This window comes from Mus pahari, chromosome 22 (assembly GCF_900095145.1).
Source record: "Mus pahari chromosome 22, PAHARI_EIJ_v1.1, whole genome shotgun sequence".
NCBI classification, from domain to species: Eukaryota; Metazoa; Chordata; class Mammalia; order Rodentia; family Muridae; genus Mus; species Mus pahari.
Window position 1 is genome coordinate 24,026,376 of NC_034611.1, and position 14,202 is coordinate 24,040,577.

The 14,202-nt window shown below is 42.2% G+C and overlaps 1 protein-coding gene across 1 annotated transcript in view; it reads left to right on the forward strand.

The window, feature by feature from the left end:
* The first annotated feature begins 1,990 nt into the window (after window positions 1-1,990).
* Window positions 1,991-14,202, forward strand: part of Tmem64 (transmembrane protein 64) — a 16,762-nt gene continuing 4,550 nt past the window's right edge. The window contains exons 1-2 of the mRNA XM_021222157.2: window positions 1,991-2,989; window positions 13,474-13,629. Coding sequence (XP_021077816.1) covers window positions 2,180-2,989; window positions 13,474-13,629 — 966 coding nt within the window. The 5' untranslated portion in view covers window positions 1,991-2,179. The remainder of the gene's footprint in view (window positions 2,990-13,473; window positions 13,630-14,202) is intronic.

Below are 14,202 nucleotides of genomic sequence, written 5' to 3' on the forward strand. Positions count from 1 at the left end.
TTGGAAAGGGAAACTAGATTTTCTAAGAGACAAGGGAAGACTGTTCATCAGAGAGAGGTCAGCAGAGGTAGAATGTGAACAAGTAGGAGACTTGCGTGTGCAAGAGGGAGCGAGGAAGCCGGTGTGCTAGTGTGGGAAGGGCAAGGGCAGTGAGGTAGGGATGGCAGCAGAGGTGAGGTCATAAACACCTTTGTAGGCCAGGGGAAGAGTTAATATTTTCCCTTAAAGGTTTTAGGCTGATCATGCTCTGTATGGAGCAAGGCAAGCTTCATTTCCCATTGTAAAATGTAATCTTCATAATTCTACCAAAAATAAATTCTAGTGGCACAAGAGTGGAAACGTTCAGTTACAGTTTACACTGCAGTGGCCAGAGCACTGCGCTCAGTGGACGCAGATGGTCATCTTGGATAGGCATGTGCTGCGTAAGTAGGGGTGAACTGATCCAAGACTGGCCCGTGCAGAGCGCTGGCAGCCCAAGAGCTGATTCAGAACTAAGGGCTCCACGTCTGGATTTTAGTCTTCTGCAATGTGAACTGGAAGCTAACACAAGGCTTTTGTATGGTATGGGAGTAAATGACAGAGAACAGAAATGGAAATAGGGGTGCCTAGATGATGATCATCATCGTCATAAAATATTAATAAGTAATATTTCGGCAGTCTTTCGGATTCTCTTCACAAGGTCTAAGTAGCATGTTGATGCCTCAAGGTTTAATATCTCAGACCTGTTCTCATTCACCCCAGTCAGAAGTGATGATAATATCAGTGTCCTGATAATATAGCTCTCACATGTCTGTGGTTTTTCTTCTCACTCACTTCATACTTTCATCAAGAAGTAACTGGGATTCTTACTCTTCACTTTGTGGAACACTGATAATTGACATGGCAAAGAGAGAAAGGATTTTGGAAGGTTCCTAAGGCATCTAAAAGCTAGTCACAATTCACTTGGCAGAATATATCGTGGGGACTGACCCAAACACGAGGCCTGGATATAGAAGTCAGCCTACCATGACCGAGTAGAGAATACAGGGAATATTTAGCACACCTACTACTATTCAGTCATCCATAACCATGGTTTCAACTGTTGCCTGTGTATCAATGTCAACATTTCTAGGAGTGACAACTCATGTCAACGCCATATTCCTATTTGCAGACATCTACCGGAATGCCACATTTGGGTGGGTATCATGGACATCTCAACTCTCATGCATCAACCTCATTTTTACATAGCTGTACTCATTCCCTTGAGTCAATGGCTTCCTATCTACTACCTCAGATAAGAACTCTAGCATCCTTGATTCCTTTCCTTGCTTTCCTACCCCTCTGTCAGCCATAAGTATATACATAGCTCGTGAAAGGGCTGGTAACTGCAACCCTTTATAAAGGTCTTCTGAGGAATCTTTTCCACTATCCGCAGCACAGTGCTTGGCACACAGGAAAGGACTAGGGTCTAGAAGGCACATTCTCTGAAGAGCAGCTCTTCACAACCAATTCCCTGGGCTCCTAAACGACCGAGTTATCTAGAACCCACTGGGAGACTTTGCTCCCTGGGACAGCACAACTATCCTCCTACGATCAGACAAGAACTCGTCCCCTAAAGTCACCAGACAGCTTTTTTTTTGGGGGGGGGAGGAGGGCGACACCCCGCTGCTGGTTTGCAGGAGAGGTCAATCAGAAACCACTAGAGAGGCACTTGGCAAGAGTCCCAGCAAGCTGCGGCCCAGGGTCTCTGACACGCAGGCACGCGCGCGCTCGTGGAAGCTGAGAGCGCGCAGCCCCGGGTCCCCCTTTCCGCTTCCCGTGGCCTCCCTCCGCCTCACTCTTCTGCCCCGGGGTAGCCGAGGCTTCCGTTGCCTGAGAGACGCGGGTACCTCGCCACTCCTCCGCAGCACCAGCCCCGCGTCACGAGGGGGCGTGACCGACCACCCAGCTATGTCTCCGCCCCGCTCTGCGCGTGCCCCGCCCCTCGGGCCCAAGGGGGCGGGCTCTGCGGGCGCGGGGTCCAGACTCGATCGACTCCCGGCGGGACCGCGACACGACCGCCGCTGCCGCCCTTCTCCGGCCGTTTCCTTTCCCCCGCAACCCGCGAGCGAGCGGACGCAGGGAGCCGAGGCCTGGCGTGCGGGGTGCCATGGAAGGGGACGCGGCGGGAGTGGAGACACTGTCCGGCTGAGGCCGAGGCATGCGGAGCCACGGTGGGAACCTGCTCCCTACGCTGCCCCGGGTCTTGCAGCACGCCGGTCGGACGGGCGTCGTGGAGCAGCCGGGCCGCTGGGCACCGGGAGGGGACAGCTCGGAGGACCGCCTTCCCCGCGGGGGCGGGGCCAGCGCGGCGGCAGCAGCGGCGGCGGCGGCGGCGGCGGCGGCCTCGGGCGCCCTGCTCGGCGCCTATCTGGAGCGCCACGGTCCGCCCGCGGCCTCGGACTTGCCGGCGCCGGCCGGGGCGTTGGCAGGCGGCCCCGGGAGCGGCGGCGGCGGCGGCGGCGGCGGAGTGGTGGTCGGGGTGGCCGAGGTGAGAAACTGGCGCTGCTGCTGCCTCGGCAGCACCTGTTGGTGCCGGAGCCTCGTGCTGGTGTGCGTGCTGGCCGCCCTGTGCTTCGCTTCCCTGGCCCTGGTCCGCCGCTACCTGCAGCACCTCCTGCTCTGGGTGGAGAGCCTCGACTCGCTCCTCGGCGTCCTGCTCTTCGTCGTGGGCTTCATCGTGGTCTCCTTCCCCTGCGGCTGGGGCTACATCGTGCTTAATGTGGCGGCCGGCTACCTGTACGGCTTCGTGCTGGGCATGGGACTCATGGTGGTGGGCGTCCTCATTGGCACCTTTATCGCTCATGTGGTCTGCAAGCGGCTACTCACCGCCTGGGTGGCCGCCAGGATCCAGAGCAGCGACAAGCTGAGCGCCGTTATCCGCGTCGTGGAGGGAGGAAGCGGCCTGAAGGTGGTGGCGCTGGCACGGCTGACTCCCATACCTTTTGGGCTTCAGAATGCAGTGTTTTCGGTAAGTGGCGTCCCCCTGGCCTCTCTTTCTCGATCCCTCTCCAAATTTGTCTTTTAGAGGCCCTGTGACCTCCCTAGGAGGCGCTCTGTATGACAGAAGAGTCATTGACATTTTTATGGCACCCTGAAAAAAATTACACTACAAATTCATATAACACAGCCCCTTGGAAGACCTGATAAAAAACTATTTTTTTTCTTGGTGCGTGTGTTTGTGTATGAGTTTGATTTAAAAAAAAAAATGAAGTACGTTGGTAGCTCTTGAGCCATAAAGCTTTGTGACTTGACTTCCCCAGCTTTCTCTCTGCCCTGCATAAATGCAGCAGGGTTCTGATTCAGGTTTCTGGTTATATTGGAGCTTGGGTCGCTTTTGTTTTTAACAGTGGAAGAGGAGACAGCAGTAGACCCCAAGTTCTTGGAGTTTTCCTAAATTTGCAGTAAGCTTCTTAAAAGTAGTTGGCTGTAGTTAGTACTGTGGAAAAGTTGAGAATCCTGTTTATCTTCGTTTAGAACTCTATTTTGAAGTCATTTAGGTGGTTCATAAAACAGAATGAGCACCGGCTCTTCTTACACACATCATCTAAAGACTCTTGCACTCGTGGTCAGAGGTTTAGTTTATTCTGTGTAGGCTTCTATAGCGAGGGTGTGCCTGAGTTAAAGGTATAAACACTGCTGGTGAGATGGCGACCACTTGATGGGAACTTTATCGCCTTAGGACAAATTATGAAACCTAATCTGACTATGTTTTGTTTTAAGATAGGTTATAACTCTAGCCCAGGCTATCCTAGAACTCGCTGAGTAGCTCAGGCTGGCCCCAGACTGGCAGTGATTCTCCTGCCTCAACCTCCCTTAGTGCTGTATCACAAGCATGAATCCCCATGTCCAGCTTTGACTTTACCTTTTCAGAAAAAGACTGAATGAGTTTCCCACATTCAGTGATTGCACACTATAGAGTTCATACCTGAGATTCCTAGGTATTCCCCCAGTCAACTAAAAGGAAACTGCATGTATTGAGAGATAGCAGTAAGTTTGGCCTCAGCCTTTCAGCTTTTATTGTTTCACATTGTGAAATATGAACATAAATTTTGATCAGCCTTATAATAATAGATTAGCTGTACCAAGGCTTGGAAATATGATGGAGGATTAGGAACATGCATGGTTTTAATACTGACAGTGTCATCTGTCTCTGGTACAACCTGCATCTTTTCTTGTCTACATAGTATGTGATAACTGCTATTCTAGGCTCTCTCCAGGTATCCTCCTTTCTTCAGCTGGTAGACATGACTACCAATAGTTGTGGCCTACAACAGATGAGAACACTGTGCAGGTGGTCTGCAGCCCTGTGTCTTAGGTGTCTGCTGTCCTTGGCTAAGGTATCTTGTTCTTTCTGCACCTTAGTTTGCAAAATGAGGAAAGTATTGGGCCTTGCTTGATAGGCTACTGGGATTACATGAGATGTATATGTAAGTCCAACCTGTATTCGGTGTTTACCTACTGTTTGCTCTTTCTGTTGTAATTCCCTACGGTCGCCTGGGAAGTAAATAAGTGGTAGAGCCAAACTTTGAACTATGCCTCAACTTATGGCCCTCTCTGTTTCTTCATGGAATATTTACCACCTAATAAAGTCATGGATATTGAGGAAGATATATATTGATTACAACTTTTTCCTTTCCTAATGTCTCTTATATATTAAATTCGTAAGAAGTACTATACTACTTCAAATAGTTTGAGGTTACTCGGTTTGTAGTTGAGTTTAACAGGGGTCAGGAGCCTTTCATTTTGGCATCACTGGATCAGGAGAAAAAAATAAAAATTTCTATTGCAGGAGGGTATTGTTACCATTTTAGAAAGAAGAAAACAAAGCCTCATTTATTTATCTCGAAACTTTTAGAGTCACCTGCCAGAGGCAGAACTGCAGTTTCAACATGTAATCAGCTGATGCAGTGTGTGTTTCTATAAAATTCTCAAACACAAACAGACAGGCTAGGTCAGGAAGCCACTGGACATGGTCTGTTGATCCACATCCTCCTAGGCTGTCGTCTCACAGGAGAGGCCCTTTCAACCTCAGAGCACTGTAGGGTGAAGTTGGCTTTAACCTGATTTCTCCCTTTTGCCTTCTAGAGCATCATTGTGCTTGCACCCTCAAGGCCTCATGCCCGTCATACCTTGCCAAGCATACTTTTTGTTTTTCTACTTTTTCTCCTTACTGAATCTTTTAAAGTACCCCCTCCCCCGCAACCTCTCTGTTGAGACTAACTTCTCATTTTCTCAGTGACCACAAATATAATTAGCTCAAAGAGAAACTTAGGTATAAAAGACAGACAAAGCACACGTTTTGAAAATAGTCTTTGCTTGGTTCCTGCTATGTGAAATCCATGCTTCCTCATTTGTAAATGCTGTAGAGTCATGCGTATCTACTAAGCTAATGCTTAGAAGGCATTATTTTTTCCTGGCCCATCCTATTGTTGGTGGTCAAGGTAGTTATAGTTTAGACGCAGAAGCGTTGTAAAAGTTGAGTATACGGAAAATGAAAAGGAGCTCCCTTTGCTTCTAATTCTTAACCATAATTCTCTAATTCTCTCTTGTACGCTAGACAGAGATTAGCAAGCTCACACACAACATTTGATACTCTCAAAATAGAAAATGTCACTTCATAGTATTGATCCTTGAGCTATAAGAAACAAAATTCTTCAAGTGAGTACTTAGGTTTTTCTCTCCCATCATTTCTTCTGGGAAACAGGTAAAACTTCTCCCTCCTCGGAGTGCCTTTGGTGAGATCCTGTATCTGCAGGTCTTGCTGTACATTGTAGTGATCTCGGAACTTAGAGTTTGCGTGTTACCAAGGATGGCTCCTAACTGGACACATATTTGAGATGGCTTGTATGCTTTTCTTACTAGATTATTCATGGTGGCCTAAATTAGGCTGTAGTGATAACCTCTAGTTTTCAGTGGTCCAAAGGGAAGTTCTATTCTGCTTGGTATGGGTTGTGTCAAACTTAACTTTGGGGAAGGACCCACTGCCTTATGTTGTTTTGATTCTGGAATTTGGGCTGGCAGAACCATTGCTTTGCACTTGGTTGCTGTCCATAAGGAACTGCATTTTCTGCTTTAAAGTGTCACTTGCAGTGATCTCGTGTTTTTCCTAGCCTGAGCAAGCTGCACGGTCGTGGGTATGAGCAAGTTGCCTGTTGTATTCTGTGAGTCCACATACCCTGCTTTGACTTCAGTTTTAAAGGAAAGGTACTAGATGACTGAGTGCCCCGTGTTGAGTGATCCTAAACTAGAGTTCACATTGAGATCCCCAGATACTCAGCCGTTCAGCTTTTACCATTTTGCAGTTATGTATGAGGAACATACATTTTGACCAACTTTATAATAAATAGTCATTTGTACCAAGACTTTAAGAAATGACTGAGTTCAAATACATGACCAAGTTGTATTGCCTTGAGCTTGGTTGCTGAGAACAGTGAATTAATTCTGGACTTTCACGGGTCCTTTGTAGTGGATCTCACTTTTTCCTGGCCTGAACAAGTTACAAGGTCATCACTGACCTCACAGAGTGATGATGTGGCAGCAGGAGCGAGTAGAGCAGCTAGTGTAGACTTAACGCCTCTGGCACTTGGCACGCTGTCCACACACCAAGTGTTAATCAAGCCCAAGTCCTGTGAGGTTTGCCTCCTGTCAGACACTTCAGTCTAGCCTCCTGCCTCTGCTGTGAATCAGGGACCTTTACCAAGTGTCCTTGCTTCTTGCTTCAGGCTAACATTCTCTCATCTTTCTCTGAAAATGAACTCCGCAATACAAATATGATTTGATTATTCCCCTCTGTGAATCCTCAGGTAAGTTTTCTTTTCCGTGAGAATGGATTGCATCTACCCTTGACTAGTTTAGTTCTCTCTTTACCATCTATAGTGAGTGGCTATGCACTTTTTGATGTCTTCATTTATTTAATCCTTGGCACCCTTAGAAGTAGACACTTTAAATTTAGCAAATAAAATCTTGTCTCTACTAGAAACTTCAGTTTTCGCTTTTCTCAGTTTCCAGTTAAAAGGAACTCTAGATCAGTAAAGAACTAAGTACTGGTACTAAGTACAGGAGACACAATTCTTAAAGACTACAATCTTCTAGAAGAAATACTTTGATAAGTCTGTTCAGACCATCACACCCTGCACTGAGTAAACATTACACCATTCTTGTAAAAGCCAATCTGTGAGATCCTCCTGAAAACCTGCACTTTAAAGTTACTTCCAATAAAATGGTGGTCTTGATCTCAAAGGACTACATGATTGTGGTTTGTATGGGTAATGGAATTCATAATAGTGTTTCCAATCCATACAGGTCTGACATAAGGCTGTGCCACAGGAGTTCCTAAAAGACTGTTTTACTTTACTAAAAGGAAAATAATATAAAGTCAAAATTTTCTGTAGATAATTCTTTCAAACAAGTATACATGGAAAATTTATTTTCATTAACCTTAAATATTTGAAATATATTTTTCATTAACATTAAATATTAAAGGAAGCATAGTATAGTATGTAGTACCTCACGCACCAACATGTTCTGAACCTCAGACTTTGGCATCTGTGTATCATGTTCTTTGTAGCTTTTTTCTTTTTCTTTTTGAGAAAAGTCAGCAAAGTTCAGGTGTTGACAAACCCTTACCTGCACAGCCTAAAATATTTACTACTTCACACTTAAGAGTTTGCCACTTCTGCTTTATAGTCAGTGCAACAAAATACCCACCAAAACAGTTCTTGCTGTTGCAGTCGAAGAGAGGCCCATATGCCAACATTTCAAGACAGAACAGTTTTAATTGGAAGTACCATGCATTAAGTGTAAAGTAAAAACAAAATAAGTATTTATAAAAGTACAAAGCATTAAGCATCACTCAGCCCGTGTCTCAGTGTACTGACCTGCGTCCTCTCCAGCTCTCCATTACTCTGGTTGTTTACTCTGTCTCCATTTCTGGGTACCCTTAGAAAGTTAGACGCAGCCACAGAAGGACTTGCTCATGTATTGGATTGATTGTGAATGAGAGATCAGGGGGCATAAGCCCATACTGGCTGGAATACTGCCAGTCAAAGATGCCATCGTAACTTAAAACAGACATAACTGCACATGGCATGCAGAACCCTTCAGTATGTCTCCCAAGGATTTGACTTATCAACAAGAGTTTCATTTAGTAAATTAACTCACAATTGAACTTATATTTATTACAATTAATTTTTAAAATTGGGCATGTCTAAAGCCATAAATGTGATCTTAGTCTTAACTTGGGCACTCTCAGGGCTTCTAGTTCTGTGTCAGTTACTATGGTCACGATGAAGTCCTTGAATGTCTCTGGCCTCCAGTTCTCTTACTTGTAAATGGTCAAGAGTAGGTAAGGTCTTAGCTTACTTTTTAAAAAGCAGAGGTTTTGAGCATTGACTTAACATGACCTTTTAAATTTTTCTAAAGAATTTAGTGGGAATGTGTTTTATTTAAAAAGTGTTTTATTTCCTTGAATTCTTGTTCTGTGCTATAAATACAGTCATAGACTGGAACAAAGATAATAGATTATAATACTTGTCCCAAGGTAATGTATCAAATCATTTTTTTATTAATATAAACTGATTTGCTGCACATGGCATGCAGAACAGAGAAATAGGGGAGATAGTGCACTCTGGGGGAGTTGGTAGACAGCATCTTAGCCTCACCCTCAAACCTTCCTGTGTCACTAAAGACAGCTGGCTTTCATTATTTCCTTGAAGCGCTTTTCTGTCTTTTCATGCTCTGTAATTCTCTGGTGTGTCTTCTGTATACACGCATAAGTTCACATATCTATCTCTAGCTCATAACACCATGTGGAGTGTATTAACTCTTCCTGGACTAAGGCACACACACACACACACACACACACATACACACAAAACTCAAAGTAGAGAGGTCTGTAAGCTCTTTTAACGTCATTTCCCCCATGCTTTACAAAGAGATTTCCTTACAAAGTTTGAAAAGTACATGTCAAGCAATTAGCTGTTTTTATGCTTCTTTGCTTTGCTTTGCAGTTATCTGATCTATGTTTTCTTAACAGGAGTTGGTGTTATACGTGATTTTTATGACTTCTTGCTCAGTGTAGTCATGTGCTGCACCATGACTTTTAATGACCAGTTGTCCTTGTCTCTCTCCTTTTTCAATTCCAGTTTAGAGCTGGACCTTATGTGAGAAAGGTATTGACCGATTTTTGTTGAATGAATAGAAAAGGTAAACCTATAATTTATCAAGCTATGTAAGGAATTTTCACCTTGTGTTCTAGAGGCTTTGTTTTATCAGGCCGTACCCTTCTCCACCCCTCAGGAAGATTCAGTGTTCTGGCTTAATCTAATTCTCAAGTGGACCACTGATCTCCAGACTACTTGGGAACCATTAGAAGTGGTTCCTAATTTAGGGACATAGAGCTGACGAAGTGTGAGTTATGTGAAGGTGGATTTTGTAAACCAGAAAGGCATATGATAAGTAGAAGGTTCAAAAAAGTTATCACTTTGAACGATAATAAAATGAGGAATAAAAATTTAGAAAAATATCATCTGTAGACCTATCTTTAGTAGTGTTATTAATAGCTTAGGAAGTGATTGTTATCTTCTCTCTAGCAGAGCTGTCCAGAGTGATTATCTGAAATTTGTCATTTGCTTCTCTTACATAGCATCATAGAAACAAAGATAGGGGGCTAATTATATATATTTGGAAGTAGTGTGGTACTTTTCCCCCATGATAAGGCTTCGTCTTTTACATTTTGATAGACCTTGACTTAATGATGAGTAGTAGTCATGGTAAAAAGCAACTGTCGGAGTCTGTCCTGTTTCTGAAATCTGTTAGCATTCCCAACAGGAAGTTTTTATGTTCTTTAATGTTAATTATGAATTCTGGTTGGAGACACATTTAAGACTGCAGACTGAATTTTATATTAGGACATTTTAGAATGTAAGCTCAGTACTTTTTAAGATTTATCTTTTCAATTATGTGTATGTGCCTATCTGTATATGCTGCTATTTATACATGAGTGCCAGGTGCCTGTAGAGTACCAGAGAGGGCTTTGGATCCCCAAGCTGTCCAGTGTGGGTGATGGGAACTATAATATGGGTCCTCTGTAAGATCAGTACATTCTCTAAACCACTGAGTTATTCACACACACACACACACACACACACACACACACACGTTTTATTTTTATGTATGTCTGTGTGTCTCTATGTTCAGTGTGTATGTGGGTGCTCGTGGAGGCCAGAAATGAGCATCAGATTTCCAGAAACTGAAATTACAGGATTTGGGGATCTATCCCATTGTGAGACCAAGCTTCAGTCTCCTGGGAGAGCAGAAATCACTCTTAACTTCCTCTCAAGTCTCCTCAATATTTAAATATAATTTTGATAAGTTGCATATTAACTATATCACAGGATTTTTATCACTCACTTTTGCCTTGTTTTGCTACTGTATACATTTAGCAGTTTTCTTTTTTAAAGATGACCCCCTTCTTCTTTGAGCAAAGCCTTGGCTCTTTTCATTTGAGTGGCTTGGTCCTCTTTACCAAGTCTGCTCCAGGTTTCATCTTGGTTGCTTTTATTGTCCTTATTGTTCAAGATTTCCTTGCATGTGTCTAAACAATTCAGAATGTCCTGCCAATGTCATTACATCTGGATTTCCCCTCCCAGTAACTCTGTTGATGCTTTTCCCAGAGCACTTGCCTTCATTTTTACCCATCCATGCCTGCTTAACACATGCTTTGGCTTCTGTGTCCCTTCTCACTGCCTCCTTCTACAGAGTTGTCCCCTGGCCTAGGCTCCCATAACTAATTTTGATTCCTCTCTACTCTTTAGTGTTCTGCACTTACCTTTCTCAAGGCTCCCTTTCCGTGTCTGAGGTAGTGGTATGCTTGACCATATGTGTGATTCTTTGAAGACTCTTACTCTGTGTCTCTTTCAGCAAATAATCAGGGCATCTTGCATGGACAGTTATGTCTCAGTGATAAATGAACTACCAACTTTGTTGCTGTAATATTCTTTCCAACTCAACAATGCTGCATCTCCTATTCATTTGTGACTATAGATTAATTTAACAATAATGGAATTATACTCTACAAGATTATTGTTATAATTGTCATAGAGCAACTGCCTATGGTTGGCTAAAATCCTGGATCTTAAAATTAGTTTAAGGAAGTTTAATAGAGTGGTAGCTTTCTTACATACCGAGAATCACTAAGTGGTGTGTGGGAAAGTCACGTTCACAATATAGAAGATGACTAGAATTCAACTAACAAATGCATGAATATGGCTAAATGGCCAAATTTCAGTAAAATTTGTTAATTTTTTTGAGTAATTATAGAAATCTGGATAAGGATACTCAACAAATAGATTTTTCATCTGTACCTAGATTCATTATAAAATTTAATTTAGTTCTTTGAATGGCAAGATACTCTAAGAATATGTAGTGAGAATAGAGGTAATTCTTAACAATAATGAATATGGTTTGAAGGGTGTGGGAAATTCATACTAAAGCCACAAGCAAATAAAGAAACTATTGAATATGCATTATGTAATGCTAGCAAAATTTGCTTTTGGGAAAGGAAAGGAATAAATCCATGCCATTACTTTTAAAATTAATAAATTCCAGAATTACATAATGGTGAGTATTAAAAAGGCAAACTAAGCAGGAAAAATAATAAAAAATTAGGGAAAGAAGCAAAAAAAAAAAACCTTCATGAATGTAAAAGTGGTAGAGTTCTCTTACATTTGATTATTCATGTGTTTCTATGAGATGAACTCTTCACCTTATAGTTCATATGAGGACTGTGGGGCCAAGGAGCCCAAGCATTTGAGCCACATCTAGATAAGATAGTGAGGACATGTCTCAAAATTTAGGGTGTAGGGACAGTACCATAAAAAGTGTATGTTAGGTATAATAGATCAACGTGTGTCCTTATATGCAAAGAGCACTTAGGAATAAGAAAAGAATAACATTCTGAGAATATAGGGAAACTAAGAACAAACAAAATCGTATGTAAAAATTGTCAGAAAAATCCTGTGTCAATATAAATGAAAAAACTACAAATGGTATCATGGGAAGATGTAATTTTACTAGATTAAAATTTACTACTTAGTAAGCATGATGGACACATGTTATTGACAGTATACACATGTCTGTGATTGATTTGGAATGTAGTGTAAAGTTTTGCTGTTTCAGTAGTTGCTTTTCTAGTGATCTATCCTAAAATAACTGAGATGCATATTACTTGTTGTTTTACAGATCACTAGAACTTAATAGTGTTGTCTCTGGGCCAGGAATCTCTGTGCAGTTGGGAGCATGGGATTAGCTCCCGTATAGTTCCACAGTTAGGTGTGGGTCAGGCCTCCAGCCATCTTGAGGCTTGATTGACAGGGAGGCCCCTTCCAGGCACACTCTTGTGGCTGCAGAAATCAGGTCCTGTCCCCACAAGTGTCCTGGGAGCTTCTTTTACAATACTGCAGGCAGCCTGCTTCAGGGGGAATGGAAGATGTTCTCTTCATGGTCATATAATCTTAGAAATGATTTCTCATTTGGTCTTCTAGAGTCTGTTTGTTAAGGAGTTAGCAGGATATAGCTATATTTGAGGAAAGGATTGCTCAGGTTTTTGGGAGTATACTGCCTTTTACATGTTAATTATGGCTTCATGAATTCTTTTTAATAACAAGAAAACAGCAATTACCACATAGACATCAAGAAATAGGCAATGTTGATATTTCTGCATTGAGAGTGATGGAAATAGTAATTCCTTGGGTCCTCAACCCTGCAGTATACCATTCCAGTCTAACTTGGCTTCAGAGCATAACCACCCCATTGCTACTGGCAGTGGTGGCGCATGCCTTTAATTCCAGCACTTGGGAGGCAGAGGCAGGTGGATTTCTGAGCTCGAGGCCAGCCTGGTCTACAGAGTGAGTTCCAGGATAGTCAGGGCTACACAGAGAAACCCTGTCTCCAAAAAAAAAAAAAAAAACCAAAAAAACAAAAAAAGAATGTTGATGCTTACTTAATAAGATATGAGAGACTCACGAAAGTTTTTACATACTGATCTGTATGTGGACTTTGCTTATAGTTAAGAAAAATTAGTTGCTAAATGTTCTCTTTCAATAGTAGTAGAGTAGAATTTGTGGTTTTTCAAGACAGGGTTTCTCTGTATAGCCCTGACTGTCCTGGAACTCACTCTAGGCCAGGCTAGTCTTGAACTCAGAAATCTGCTTGCCTCTGCCTCCCAAGTGCTGGGATTAAAGGCGTGCGCCACCACGCCTGGCTTAGAATTGTAAATTCTTATTTAAAGTTTAATTTCCTTCTAAGACTATGGGTTGCATATATTCCCTTGATAGTTGTTCGGGTGTTTCATCCATATTTCAGACTCTACCCTAAAAAAACATCAGTGACAAGACTTATAGAAATGTGTCTTTGCACTTGATAACAAATCATTACCTTTAATCTACTTTCTAGATTACTGATCTCTCCTTACCCAACTATCTGATGGCATCTTCAGTTGGACTGCTTCCGACTCAGCTTCTGAATTCTTACTTGGGTACCACACTACGGACGATGGAAGATGTCATCGCAGAGCAGAGTGTTAGTGGATATTTTGTCTTTTGTTTACAGGTGAGTGCAAGGCCAAGAGTTATTTGGCTTTACTGCCCTTTGTTTTGCTGACTGTTTCCTTGACCACAGTTGAAGAATTGTCTCATTTTTGATAGTTGTTTCAATACTTCTTTATATTTGGATGACGGTTTCAATTGTGTGGACACCCGGAAATACATGGACATGGTCAGATGCATTGAATATCCTCCATAAAATCATAAGAAAAGAATCAGAAAAATTAGATTCCTTTTACAGGGATTGTTTTTAAAGTCATTGCAAGTCAAATGCTGTATCTTGACTTTGTATGAAAACTTTGCTGTCAAAAAAATAATTGTAATTGGTTCAAAGAATTAGTTTTTATCTAGGCTTAAAGTTTTTGTTTTGCTTGCTTTGTGTGGATAAGCATGCTAATCACATAATGTTAAATTTTGCATGTATTGTGCCTATAGAATAGTATGTCTAATTTCCTATCTTTGTCTATTCAAAGTACAATGAAGACTCTGACTTGAAATGCATTCTTTTTTTTGTTTGTTTGTTTGTTTTTGTTTTTTTTATTATTATTATTTTCTTTATTTACATTTCAAATGCTATCCC